This window comes from Callithrix jacchus, chromosome 22 (genome assembly GCF_049354715.1).
Source record: "Callithrix jacchus isolate 240 chromosome 22, calJac240_pri, whole genome shotgun sequence".
NCBI lineage: Eukaryota > Metazoa > Chordata > Mammalia > Primates > Cebidae > Callithrix > Callithrix jacchus.
The window spans coordinates 29,658,151-29,672,656 of record NC_133523.1 but is presented as its reverse complement, the minus strand read 5'-3'; the positions used below and the strand labels follow the sequence as shown (position 1 = coordinate 29,672,656).

The window sequence follows — 14,506 nt, the reverse complement described above, 5'->3', positions numbered from 1 at the left end:
GAAAACTGGGTGATTATGCCAGTGCCATAACCACTCATTAAACATCCAAACGGCAGGCCACTGGCACTCCAGACATTTTAAATGTCCTGCAATGACTTTCACCTGCCTTGTCAAAGGGCCTGGAGGGCAGGTTAGACTTGCACGTCACTATGACAACGCCCTGGAACTCCAGATTTTCACGCCTTCGTTAAAAGAAGAAGAATCAATACCCAATTCTGTAGAAAGCAAACTAGGCCGAGAGTAAGAGCTTGATGTGAAGGAGCTGGAATTATTTTCTCCTTTCAAAATAAGCAAACATACAAACCATACTTTTTCATGAACAAAGCTAACATGGCCAAGGATTTTTTAATAGAAAACATACTTTTGGTTTCAGAGAGATTTCAAAAGAGAAAATATTTCAGTTAACACTACACAAACTTTGTATTTAAAGAACATTTTAAAAATACAACCTTATTTGTATCTTTTAAAGAGATGCAATGCTGATTCTTTTCAGATTTGTTTTTAGGTGCATCTCTCAATGAATCCATATTACATTTTACGGCTTCGTCTGCAAAATAAAAATGGTAATAAGAAAGCTACATGGAAAAGTGATATTAATAGAAAATAGAATAAAAAGGAATAAAAGCAAATACTATTATAAAATCTTAATATGTAAAATTTTTATGGAATATGAATTTCTAATAAGCCTTACTTGAGGGGATTAAATTTTAAAATCTTGTTTCAACATTTATTGTAAAAAAAACAATTACAATGTTCTAAAAATTCCCATACCAGCTAATAATTGGATGCAATAATATTTTCCCAACTTGTCAGGTGACATTTCGCTAAGACAAGAGCAACGTGTACCAACACACAGCCTCTTCTTACAACTCGACCCTGCCTCCCGCCAAGAGGTAGGCTCTATGTTCCTTTCCCATGCACCTGGGTGGGCTCATAACCAAGAGAGAAGTGGTGCTGTGTGACTTCCAAAGCAATGTCACCAAAAGGCGACATAGTCAGGATTTGCCATCTTAGATGCTCACGTTTGAAGCCCAGCCGTGATGCTGTGGGGAAGCCGCCACATGGAAAGGTTGCCAGGGTATTGTGGACGACAGCCCCAGCTGAGGTCCCAGCCAAAAGTCAGCATCAACTGCCAGAATGTGCCTGAGTCCTCAGATGCACCCGCTTAGTTACTGCCAGCCCTCAAGTTTCCCTTCTGAGGCCCTGGACAGTGTGGAACAAAGGCAAACCCTCCTGCCACGCCTGTTCCGAATGCCTGACCACAGAACCCATGAGCATTATAAAATGGCTGTTGTTTTACCCAGCAATCATTTATTAGGGAAACAGGCAATTCTACAAAGTGTCCTACTATTAATAAAAGAAACACAAATTGAAATGACAAGATACACCTTTCACCTATTAAACAACAGAAGTCATTTAAATGTGAAATGATATTATAAACTGCCCTAACCCTTCTTTAAAGTAATCTGGAGCCCAAGTCTGCATGTCATGTGGTCTTTTGGTTTGAATTACATTATCAGGGTACAACTTGCAGCCAAAAAGATAAAGTCCAGAACTAGGAGTGGCGGTGGTAGTTAAAATTCACTGAGAGAGAAATGTCCATACAAGACAAGCTCTTAAACAAAAATCACTAAGTCCGCAAAGGAGTCCAATGCCATCATAAACAGTAAATAAATAAATAAAACAGGAGATTGGGAGAAAAATATTCACGCCTGACGATATGAAGATAAAACATCAGTCTGAAAAGGACTTTCAAATAAACTTATTTAAAATATCCAAGAAATCAAAGAAGAAATAGTATTTATGAAACCAAACAGGCCAAATGCAGTGGCATGCCTGTAATCCCAGCACTTTGGGAGGCCAAGGTAGGTGGATCACTTGAGGTCAGGAGTTCAAAACCAGCCTGCTCAACATGGTAAAACCCTGTCTCTACTGAAAATACAAAAGTTTTCCAGGCATGGTGATGCACCCTGTAGTCCCAGCTACTTGGGAGGCTGAAGCAGGAGAATCACTTGAACCTGGTAAGTGGAGGTGGCAGTGAATTGAGACTGCACCACAGCATTCTAGCCTGGGTCACAGAGTGGGACTCCATCTCAAAAAATAAAAATATAAATAAATAAATAGATAGATAGATAATATAGCACTCCCTCCCCTCTCTCTCTCTTCCTCTTTCATCAGGTGACACACAGCTCCTGTTCCCCTTCTGCCACTATTGGAAGCTTCCTGAGGCCTCACCGGAAGTATATGCCAGCTCTGTGCTTCTTGTACAGCTTGCACAACTGTGAGCCAAATAAATCTTTTCTTGCTAAATTACTCAGTTTCAGGTATTCCTTTATAGCAGCGTGAACGAAGACAGCTCCCTACTAAAAGAACTACAAAGTATATACTTGGGGAAGGAGAAGAAGAAACCAGCCGTTCCATAATATTAATTACATAATCAACATCTACTTAATACTTATTATATATCAAGAACTATTCTAAATGCTTTATATGAATTAACTTTATATAATTCAATTTTATGTGATAGTAGCATGTATTTACTGAATTCCATGTGATTTCTCCATGGGCACAATTTTTTCCCCTTTTCAGAGTAGGAAAAGCAGGTACAGAGAGGTGAAATAACTTGCCCATGTTTATTCAGCTAATACAGAACAGATCTGGGATTCAAACCCAAGCAATTCCACTCTAAGAAACTTAAAGAAAATATTTATAAAATAGCAAGTTAAACTAAAATTCTAGAAACTAGGACAGAAATGGAAGAGGAGTTTATAAAAGAAAAGGTGACATTCTTGTTGTGAGAACCATGATTACCCTGAAACTTTATTAGAAAGTATAAGTATCTATAAAATTTAAGGCTAAGAGAAATGAAATGCAATATATAAAAGAGTAAAAAGGAAGAGGAAGAAAATGGTCAATTCAAGAGGAGGCAGAAAATAACAAATAAAATAGAGAGAAAAACTACAGTCAATAGAAAACACCAAATGAGTCCAGGCGTGGTGGCTCACTTTGGGAGCCCAAGGCAGGTGAATCATTGAGGTCAGGAGTTCAAGACCAGCCTGGCCAACATAGTAAAACCCCGTCTCTACTAAAAACACAAAAATTAGCTGGGCATGGTGGCACGTGCCTTTAATCACAGCTACTTGGGAGGCTGAGGTGGAAGAATCACTTGAAGCGGAGAAGCAGAGACTGCAGCGAGCCACTGCACTCCAGCCTCAGTGACAGAGTGCGATTGTCTCAAACAAACAAAAACACAAAATGAGATAATGAAAAGAAGTCCAAATATATATTAAATCACAATAAATGTATGTGACTTATTAAAGACTCATAAGTGCACTCATAATAAGGAAATGTAAATAGAAACTCATTTAAGATACTATTTCTCACTGCAAACTGAAAAACATCCAAAAACGTGAAACTCTCTGCTGGTGAGGCTGTGGGCAAACAGGCAGCCTCCTAGATTCCCATGAGACTCCCAGATAACATAGTACCCACAGCACCTGGCAACAGAGATAAAACTATTCTTTGACCAGAAACCCCTCTTCCAGGACTCTACCTTGAAGATGCAGCTCAACAAATGCAAAATAATATATAGTGGAACAACTGAATACCCACATGGAAGAAACAAAACCAAATCCTGACCCTTACCTCACATCGCTAACTTGAAATGGATCCTAGAATTCAATGTAAAAGCCAAAACTAGAAAACAAAGAGAAAGCAAAGATTTCTTAAAGAGGACATGAAATCCTAAAAGGAAAAAATGTGATTAGCTAGACTAACAAAATCAAAAACTTCTATCTCTGAGAAATATCATCAAGAAAATGAAAAGCCAAGCCACAGACTAGAATGATATTTATTTATAATACAAATATATGACAAATGCCATCTCGAGAATATATTTTTAAAAACTCAGCCAGGCACAGTGGCTTGTGCCCATAATCCTAGCACTTTGGAAGACTGAAGCAGGGGGACTGCTTGAGGCCAAGAGTTTGAGACCAGCCTGGCCAGCACAGGGAGACCCTGTCTCCAGAAAGATTAAAAATAAAAATTCTCACAGCTTATTATGATAAGAAAAACCTAAGTTTTAAAACATGTAAACAGGGACTTCACAAAGGAAAACAGACAAGTTGCCGACAGGAATACGTGCAGTGTTGTAAGTAATGAGGAAAGTGGTCTGCAATCCAAAAGGCCACCCCGGCCATTGCAATGAGAGTAACAGGGCTCAAGAGCTGATGAGAAACAGCTCCCCATACCCGGCCCTTAGGGTGTGGACGTGCTCCATCCAAGCAAAGTAAGCTAAAGAAAGGCAGGGTGCAGTGGCTCACACCTGTAATCCCAGCACTTGGGGAGGCCGAGGTAGGCAGATCACCTGAGGTCAGGAGTCTGAGACCAGCCTGACCAACATGATGAAAATCTGTCTCTAAAACAAGTCTGAAAATTAGCCAGGTATGGTGGTATGTGCCTAGTCCCAGCAACTTGGGAGGCTGAGGTGTCTGAGGCTGCAGTGAGCCACACCACTGTGGCACAGCTTGGGCAACGGTGCAAGACCTTGTCTCTAAAGAGGAAAAAAAAAGAGAATAAAGACCACCAAAAATGATAAATATGAAGGTAAATATAATATAAAAACATACATCCTTATCTTAAAAAGCTTTTTTAAAATAGAGTTAAAGTCTAAAGAGACATACGACGTCTGTGGTCTCCGTGCTGGGGAGTGCAACAAGCTCCGTTAGTTATCCTGCAACATCATTGAGCCCATGCTCCAGATCAGCGTCCGCAAACTCCTGCAAAGTGCCAGCTGGTAAATACTGCAGGCTGTGTGGGACAGGTGGCCTGAGGTACAACCACTCACCTCAGCTGTGACAGTGCAAAAGCAGCAAATGTGTCCAGCTATGTTCAGTAAAACTTTATTTGTAAATACTGGGATTCCAATTTCATATCATTTTAATGTGTCACAAAATATTTTCTCTTTTAATTTTTTTCAACTATTTAAAAAATGGAAAAATCACTTTTAGCTTAGAGGTTGTACAAAAATAGGTGGCAGGCCAGATTTGGCCCATGGTGGCAGTTTTCTAACTCTGACTTTGAGGTAACAGAACCCCTGATTTTTAGTGGGAGCCTGGCAATCCAAAAGAAGGACAACTTCTCCCAGACCTTCAATGAGAGAGAAAGCATCACGTGCAACCTTTCAGTTGTACCCACTTCTCCTCTTCCCCCACCCCCCAGCTAGCTGGAAGGGAGACACAGTGATAGATCATTTTGGAACAGGAAGATGGCAAGGCCAACAAGACAGAAGGAGCACAGACTCTGATGACCTGCCTGCATGCTTGTGACATGTTAGAGAATTAATCTCCTTTTTTCTTTCAAAAAAAAAAAAAAAAAGGGCGAAAGAATTGACTACTTAATAAAAAAACGATAAAGTATTGTGGAGTTTCTAATATATGAAGGATTAAAATTCATGACAATAGACCGGGCACTTTGGGAGGCCAAGGCAGGTGGATCACCTGAGGTTAGGAGTTTGAGACCAGCCTGGTCAACATGGTGAAACTCCATCTCTACTAAAAATACAAAAATTAGCTGAGCATAGTGGCACACACCTGTAGTGCCAGCCATTCAGGAGGCTGAGGAAGGAGAATCACTTGAACCCAGGTGGTGGAGGCTGCAGTGAACCAAGATTGCCCTATTGCACTCCAGCCTGGGAAACAAGAGCAAAACTCTATCTCAAAAATAAATAAATAAAATAAAATAAAATAAAATGCATGACAACACTTGCACAAAGGTCAGGAGGGAAGAAATGGAAGGAGACTGCTGTAAGTTCTTCATGCTATGATGAAGTGCCTAATACTGCTTGAAGGTAGACTACGAGAAGTAAAGATGTTTACTCTAAGCCCTAAAGCAATCACTAAACATAAAAAACAAAAAGTTATAGGTGGCCAGGTGTGGTGGCTCATGCCTGTAATCCCAGCACTTTGGGAGGCTGAGGCTAGTGGATCACTTAAGATCCGGAGTTCAAGACCACCCTGGCCAACATGGGGAAACCCCATCTCTACTAAAAATACAAAAACTAGCTGGGCATGGTGGCACATGCTTGTAGCCCCCAACTACTCGGGAGGCTGAGGCAGGAAAATCACATGAACCCAAGAGGGGAAGGGTGTAGTGAGCCAAGATTGCGCCACTGCACTCCAGCCTGGGCGACAGAGCAAGACTCTGTCTCAAAAAACAAACAAAAAAACATGGCTGGGCGCAGTGGCTCACGCCTGTAATCCCAGCACTTTGGGAGGCCGAGGCAGGAGGATCACGAGGTCAAGAGATTGAGACCATCCTGGCCATGGTGAAACCCCGTCTCTACTAAAAATACAAAAATTAGCTGGGCATGGTGGCACACACCTGTGGTCCCAGCTACTCAGAAGGCTGAGGCAGGAGAAGTGCTTGAACCCAGGTGGAGGTTACAGTGAGCCGAGATTGCACCACTGCACTCCAGCCTGGCGACAGAGTAAGACTCCGTCTCACAAACACACACACACACACACACACACACACACACACACAAAGGTTATAGTTAATAAGCTAACAAACAAGTTAAAATGGAGCATAAAAGGTACTTAATCCAAAAGAAAGCAGAAAAATAGGGTAAAGGGAACAAAAACCAGATGAGACAAACAGAAAATAGCAAGATACCAGATTAAAAGCCAATAGCATCAATACATTACATTAAATTAGAAAGAATTAAGATCTACTATTTTATAGCACAAGAGGGTGACTGTGAATCAGTACTTAGTTTTAGATTTTTAAATCACTTAAAGGTGTAACTGGATTGTTTGTAACGCAAAGGATAAAGCTTGAGAGGATGGGTACCCCATTCTCCTTGATGTGCTTATTTCACATTGCATACCTGTATCAAAACATCTCATGTATCCCATAAATATACATACCTACTAAGTACCCACAAAAATTTTAGATGACCAAACATTTTAAATAAATTGCATCAAACATAAATGATTTAAATACTGCAGTTAAAAGACAGAGAGGGACAGATTGGACACAACTATATGCTCCCTACAAGAACTCCCCTTTAAAGACACAAATAGGTTAAAACTAAAAGGACACAAAAAGACATACTATGCTAATATTAATCAAAAGAAATCTAGAGCAGCCACATTAATATTAAGGTAGATTTCAGAGCAAAAATACTACCTGGGATAAAGAGAGCCATTTAACAATGACTGAGGAATCAATTCATCATGGGGACATAAAAATTCTAAGCTTTTATGTACCTACACAACAGACCTTCAAAATACATGAAGGAAAAACTGACAGAACTAGAAAGAGAAAACCAAACAACTAGAGCTGACTACTTCAAAACGTCTTTCTCAATAATTGCCAGAACAGTTAATGGGAAAATCAATAAAGATAAAGATTTGAATGCTATCAACCAGTTGAGATTTCTATAACATTCTACCCAAGAACAGCAAAGCACATATTCTTCTAAGGTACACACAGAATATTTTCCAAGAGGGAGCATATCCTGGCTCATAAGAGGAGTCTCAATAGAAATTAAAAGATTCAAATCACAGAGGTTGAATACCATAAATGAGAATCTAGAACAACTTAAGGAGTCAGTGAAGATGGACAACGTAAGTTAAAAAAAGAAAAGCAATTAGAATCTCCAAGAAGTGTAAACTTATATTTGTCAATCTTACATTTTAAAACTTAGTGTAATTTCCAGTTTCCAGTCGAACATGTAAAAGCTCGATGGTTACCACTCTATCCTAACAAGTAAAAAGCTGAACACACTGAAAAATCAGGAACTCCTCCTAGGTCCATCCAAGTGAGGTCACAGGGCAAACTGCTGCCCCAACACTGGAGAGACTGACACGTGGACAGAGACTCAGAACGGACAGGGGCAGAAACCCAGAAGAAGAAACTTCTACGGGACCAGGAGTGACGTGGGAAACCGGAACTATAATGACAATTTGCTGGAGGCTCAGCGTGGACACCTGTGTTAATGAAAACTCCGGGGCAGGGGGCTGGGTGCCACACTTGTGTGAGTTCTATCTCCTGGAGCTCTAGCAGGTTCTCAGAGTGAGTATCACAGAAAAATCACCTTGTACTTCAACAAGAGGAAGAGAAAAGTAACTACTTGGAAATACAGAGGGCATGCTTTCCTTCCTAAAAGGGCCTGACCTCAGGAGAAACTATTGAACCAGAGCATAAGCTACTGGGATTTATGAAAAGCTTCCTAACCTAGAGGAAGGGAAATATAGCCCAATTTAGCCTTCTGGTCGGGGAAGGAAAATAACACAACTCAGCCCCTCCAGCCATCCTGTCCCACATAAGGCGGGAGGTGAGGGACACTGTGGGGCCCCAGAGAAGTGAGCAGTGTGCAGCCTGAGGGCATAGGCTCCCTAGAAGACTGGGTCTAATAACAGGGCTCCAGACATTTCCCTCTCCCCACCCCTGCCACCGCATCATTAAAGGCCCATTTCTGGGCTGGGCGCGGTGGCTCATGCCTATATTCCCAGCACTTTGGGAGGCGGAGGCAGGTGGATCACGAGGTCAAGATATTGAGACCATCCTGGTCAACATGTGAAACCCTGTCTCTACTAAAAATACAAAATATTAGCTGGGCATGGTGGCACATGCCTGTAATCCCAGCTACTCAGGAGGCTGAGGCAGGAGAACTGCCTGAACCCAGGAGGCGGAGGTTGTGGTGAGCCGAGATTGCGCCATTGCACTCCAGCCTGGGTAACCAGAAAGAAACTCTGTCTCAAAAAGAAAAAAAAGGGCCCATTTCTATGCTATCAAAATGCCCAATTAAAATCACAGGTGGTAGAAAAAGAGTAGAAGTCAAAAGAGGAACAAAAAACCATGGGCAATAAAATCAAAGACGGTAATAAACATGGCAGACAGCAGTCCAACTCCAGTCAAGTGCCGAATGCCAACCTTCCCGTCAGCAACAGACCACATATACAATGGTGGTCTCATAAGACGTTACTGAAGGTGAAAAATTCCTACTGCCTAGCAACGTCACAGCATAATCACTATCTTTTCTATGTTGAAATTGTTTAGATAACACAGCTACCATTGTGTTACAGCTCCCTACAGCATTCAATACAGTAACATGCTGTACAGGTTTGTGGCAGAGGAGCCGCAGGCTATACCATATGACCTATATGTGTAGTAGGCTGCACCACGTAGGCTGGTGTAAGTACACCCTATGATGTTTGCACACCAAAACCACCTAATGACGTGTTCCCAAGAACATACTCCATTCAGTAAGTAATATATGACCATATATCAATAATCACTTTAAACCCATTAGTCTTGTGAAAGTTAATTATACAAGCTAGGTCATTCCTTCATCTCCAACTAAATCAGAGTTGAGGGGCCAGAGGAAAAGTACTGGAGGCACAGAGCACCTTCCTGGCCCCACTGTAGAGGTGCTCTGCCAGAATCCCAACACCAGTTTTACCTGGTAGCTGCTGAAATAACCTGTCATGACTGTAATACTAGTTTGACCTACCGCCATCACCTACCAGTCAGAGCTTGTCACCTCCCAAAAGCTTCTCTAGTGTCGATGAGCTTCTTTTTAAAAGAGTATGTAAGATTTCTCTTTCTAATAAAACTCCATACATTCTCTTTCCAACGAATGGTGCGGGAACAACTGAGCATCCACATGCAGAAAAATGACTCTAGACACAGACTTTATACCCCTCACAGAGTCAACTCAAACAGATCAGAGACCTAAATGAAAAATGAAAAATACAAAACTCCTAGAAAATAACACAGGAGAAAACCTAGATGGTCTTGAGTACGGTGATAGCTTTTTAGAGACAACACCAAAAGCACGATACATGAAAGAAGCACTGATCACCTGGACTTCATTAAATCTAAAGACTTCTGCTCTGTGAAGACACTGCCAAGAGAATGAGAGACAAGTCACTCACTGGGAGGAAATGTTTCCAAAGGGCACATGTAAAAAAGGGCTGTCATCCAAAATGTGCAAAGTGCTCCTAAAACTCAACAATAAGACGACAAAGAAGTCCATTTAAAATAGGCAAATCCTTGACAGGCGCGCTGGCTCACACACCTGTAATCCCAGCGCTTTCGGAGCCTAGGGCAGATGGATCACTTGAGCTCAGGAGTTTGAGATCAGCCTGGCCAACATTATGAAACTCCGTCTCTATTACAGTTACAAAAATTAGCCAGGTGTGGTGGCAGGCACCTATCATCCTAGCTACTCAGGAGGCTGAGGCAAGAGGCTTGAACCCGGGAGGCAGAGGTTGCAATGAGCCGAGATTACACCTCTGTACTCCAGCCTGGGTGAAAGAACAAGACTCCATCTCAAAAAATAATAAATAAAATAAAATAGGCAAATCTTGAAGAGACCTCTCACCTGAGAAGATATACCAACAGCAAAGAAGCATATGAAAAGATGCTCACATCATATGTCATTAGAGAAATACAAATTAAAATAGTGATATTCCACTGCTCCCCTATTAGAATGGCCAAAATCCAGACCACATTCTACAAAACAACGAGTCTATAATTTGCCAAAGCGCTAGGTCATAAAAATCAAGGAGACCCAGGAACTATTCCAGAGGAAAGAAGAGTAAAGAAATGTGTTCTCTAAATGCAACAAGTGATGCTCACTGACATCTCTTGGCTAAAAAGGGAATATTAGGATAATCAGCAAAACCTGAATGGTGCCTGGGAGTTACATGATCACAATGTATCCGTGTTAATCTTCACGCTCTGATCACTGTATTGTAGATGTTTTTGAGAATGTCCTTCTTTCTAGGAAAAACTCAAGTATTGAGGAATCCAGTTAGCCACTTATTCTCAAATGGCTTGGGAAAAAAGTTCTTTGTAATACTCTCCAACTTTTCTCTAAGTTTGTGATTGTTGTAAAATAAAAAATTTTATTGAGGGGATGGCTATAAACTCTATGGAAGCAGAGATTTTGTTTCCCTCCTGTGAATCTCTAGAACAGCAACTAACAGTGAGGGCTTCATAAATATCTGATGAATGAATGAATGTGGGTGAGGGACATGAGAGCGAATCTGCCCTAGAAATCAAGACCATGTCTAAAGCTAAGAAGTAAAATAGTAAAACATACACAATTATTTTTAAATCTGGAGAAAACTACCAAAATAAACAACTTTAACAAGTGGGTTTATCTCTAGGGGATAACCTGGGGTAAGAAGAGGTTGCAAAGGAAAAAATTATTTTTCCCTGCAGTCCTTCTGTAATATGGGATTGTTTAATCAAGCATTAGCAAATCAAGTATTAGCAAAGTATTATACTTTGGTTCTTAAAAATATTAGGCAACTTCAAAGAGAAACACCAAAAACTAACTGAAATATAGTTGAGGTAGCTTCTCACAATAATTAAAGGAAAGGGAAATCCGTACTTGGAAAAGTAACACCTAATAATTCTGCTTTTCACATGCGAATTCAGTCACAGCTCACATTAGCTCTTTGTTGTTGTCACTGGAACCTTTTCTTTTCAAAGCTAAGCACAGTTCATTCCAGTACTGACTGTAGCAAGCAGGAAGCAATTACTGCCCAAAGCTGGGACTCCTGACAGTAATTCTGACATATCACACAATGGAAAGCTACACAGTAATTAAACACAGTGATGTAGTGCCTGCTATTTTTATTCCTCCAATGGAAAAAGAATATAAAAGGAAAGAATACACTCCCATCAACAATAGGGGCTACCTTCTGCCATAATTCTCACCTGGACCCCCTACAGGAGGCATATCAGAATCTGAGGCAGGGGCCACATGGGCTGAGGCTGCCACAGGCCAGGTGCGAGCCAAGCACACTACACAGATGGCCCAGTTCAGTAACTCCCAGGGGGATGGGGATGACACTGCCCCATGTCCCAGAGAAGGAAGCAGCCTGACACCTTAACAGTCTCACATCACAGCCTATGTCCTTAAACACGTTATGCCGAATATATTTGACGTAGAAAGGAGTTCAGCCATATACTAAGTAAAATACGTTACAAAGAGACATATATAGTAGGATTTCATTTCTGTGCAATAAACGTTTTATAAATACCCTCTGGAAAACTTTGGAAAGAAAAGCTCTACAATTGTATTTATTTATTTTTGAGCCGGAGTCTCGCTCTGTCGCCCAGGCTAGAGTGCAGTGGCACAATCTTGATTCACTGCAACCTCTGCCTCCCAGGTTCAAGCAATTCTCCTGGCTCAGCCTCCTGAGTAGCTGAGACTACAGGCACGTGCCACCACGCCAGGCTAATTTTTGTATTTTTAGTAGAGACGGGGTTTCACCATGTTGGCCAGGCTGGTCTCAAAGGTGATCCACCCACATTGGCCTCCCAAAGTGCTGGGATTATAGGCACGAGCCACCGTGCCTGGCCTATAATTTAATTTAATTAATTGTGTGTTTTTTGAGACAGAGCCTCTGTCACCCAGGATGGAGTGTAATGACACAATCTTGGCTCACTGCAACCTCCACCTCCCAGATTCAAGCGATTTTACTACCTCAGCCTCCCAAGAAGCTGGGACTACAGGCATGTGCTACCACACCCGGCTAATTTTTGTATTTTTTTTTTAGTAGAGATGAGGTTTCACCAATATTGGCCAGGCTGATCTTGAATCCCCAGCCTCAAGTGATCTGCCAGCCTTGACCTCCCCAAGTGCTGGGATTACAGGCGTTAGCCACTGCACCTGGCCATGACACTGCAATTTTAAAAAGTAGGTAGTGAGATGACAGGTTTCTACAATTTGGGCTATTGATAGTGGCAAAAGGCAGCCAAATGTCTATGTAGACAGGGGTGGGTCCCTGGTGAAACCCAATCTTCAAGCAGAAAACAGTTTTAAAGCCTAGCTGCAAGTCTCAGGTAATCCGCTGACTGGATTGGGGACCTGTCTTCCTGTTTGGCATTTTTTTCCTCTCATTGATCCCTACCCTTCACCTATTTCACATATACCTACCCTTTCCTAATTGGTTTTCTACACTGTCATACCCACCTTTGAGTGCTGTGTTTACTTTAACCTTTTTTGCATACTCAGTAACCAATCAGCATGCACTCCCCATTCTGAGTCCATAAAAAGCCCCAGCCCAGCCACACTGAGAGAGAAACCACCCATCCAAGAAGAATGAGGTTATACCAGGAGCTGTTCTGTTGCTCAGTAAAATTCTTTTCTGCCCATCCTCACCCTTCTGTCAGCATAACCTCATTCTTCTTGGACACGGGACAAGAGCTCAGGAACCACTGAATGCTATAGCACAGGTGGGCCAAGTGAGTGGGGAGCCTCCAGCGGCCAGGCCCAGGGCTGAGCAAGGCCCAGGTGGGGGACAGGGTTTGGGCATTGCTGTCCGTGGAGGACCCCAGTTGGTAAAGTGGAAAAATCCTTTGTATCTTTCTTGCTCTATGATGAGCAACATTACCAAAGTAACTGAAAATAATTTGAAGTACAGGGAATATTTTAGTTGGCTAAAGCTTTAATGTAGTTGTGGTTTACTATGGAAATATTATGACCACAGGTATCAGTAAGTCCTCATTTGACTCATCAACAGGTTTTTGGAAACCATGGATTTAAGTGAAACAAAGTATAGCAGGCCCTCAAATTACATTGTTTCTCAAGGTTGTTTCGTTATAACATCCTTTTACTAAAGGTCAGTTTCTAAAAACCTATCCGAGACAGGAAGTGAGGCCTTCCTGGACACACATCTAGCATAAGAGTGAAATGGCGGAGGAACCAACACAGAGTGTGAGCCAGGCATCAAAGGGGCTGACAAATTTCACCCTCACCCAGCAATTCTAATTCATTAAATATCCTAAAGACTAGCATTAAAAACTAGGTATTTCTGCCCTTATAAGCCTGTCTTCCATATTTTTATGCATCCTGTTGCCTAAGTGAAAAATCAATCATAAATACATATGTGTACTCTGAGGACAGATAGTGATTACGGGTCTAATGACTAGGCTGAAATAAATCAGTCCTGCACATGAAAGGTGCCTGTTGTGTTCTTGACGTGACAGTAAAATTTCTAAGTATGAAATGCAGGACACATGATCTCTTTCAACATCTACATCACAAATTGGTTACATTAAATTAAGAAAAGAGAGACAGAGAATTACCATGGAACTTCTAGACAACCTTTCTAATCTTTAAAAAGCTGTAAATACCTTTTTCATGCTGCCTATGAAATAAACCACACTAGCAGAACTCACCCAGTGCTGTGGCTGTTGGCCTGAGGTCACCGACAACACCTTTGCACCATGTATGCTGCAGGGACTGTGCCAGAAAATTTAAGCCATGTGAATCTGATAGAAAGAATAAATTTCAGAATTAAAGCATGAAATAAAACCCAGCATAAAAATGTGAACTCGTTCGTACACTACTTCTGCTCTTGCTTTTTGCTCTGAGGTTACAGAAGAGCTGACTAGGGGACACAAGGTGAGGGGACTAAAAACTGGATGTGGACAGAAACATCGGAAATTGTTTCCACGGTCCGTGACGAGCTCTCATATT

General features: G+C 41.5%; 1 protein-coding gene across 5 annotated transcripts in view; it reads right to left on the bottom strand.

Annotated features, from left to right (window-relative positions):
• Positions 1-14,506, bottom strand: part of TDRD12 (tudor domain containing 12) — a 79,570-nt gene that overhangs the window by 45,594 nt on the left and 19,470 nt on the right. For all 5 annotated transcript variants that reach the window (XM_078362108.1, XM_078362109.1, XM_078362111.1 and 2 more), the window contains 2 exons: positions 14,206-14,298; positions 450-547 (listed from right to left, as the gene is read on the bottom strand). In XM_078362108.1, the coding sequence (XP_078218234.1) occupies positions 450-547; positions 14,206-14,298 (191 nt within the window). The remainder of the gene's footprint in view (positions 1-449; positions 548-14,205; positions 14,299-14,506) is intronic.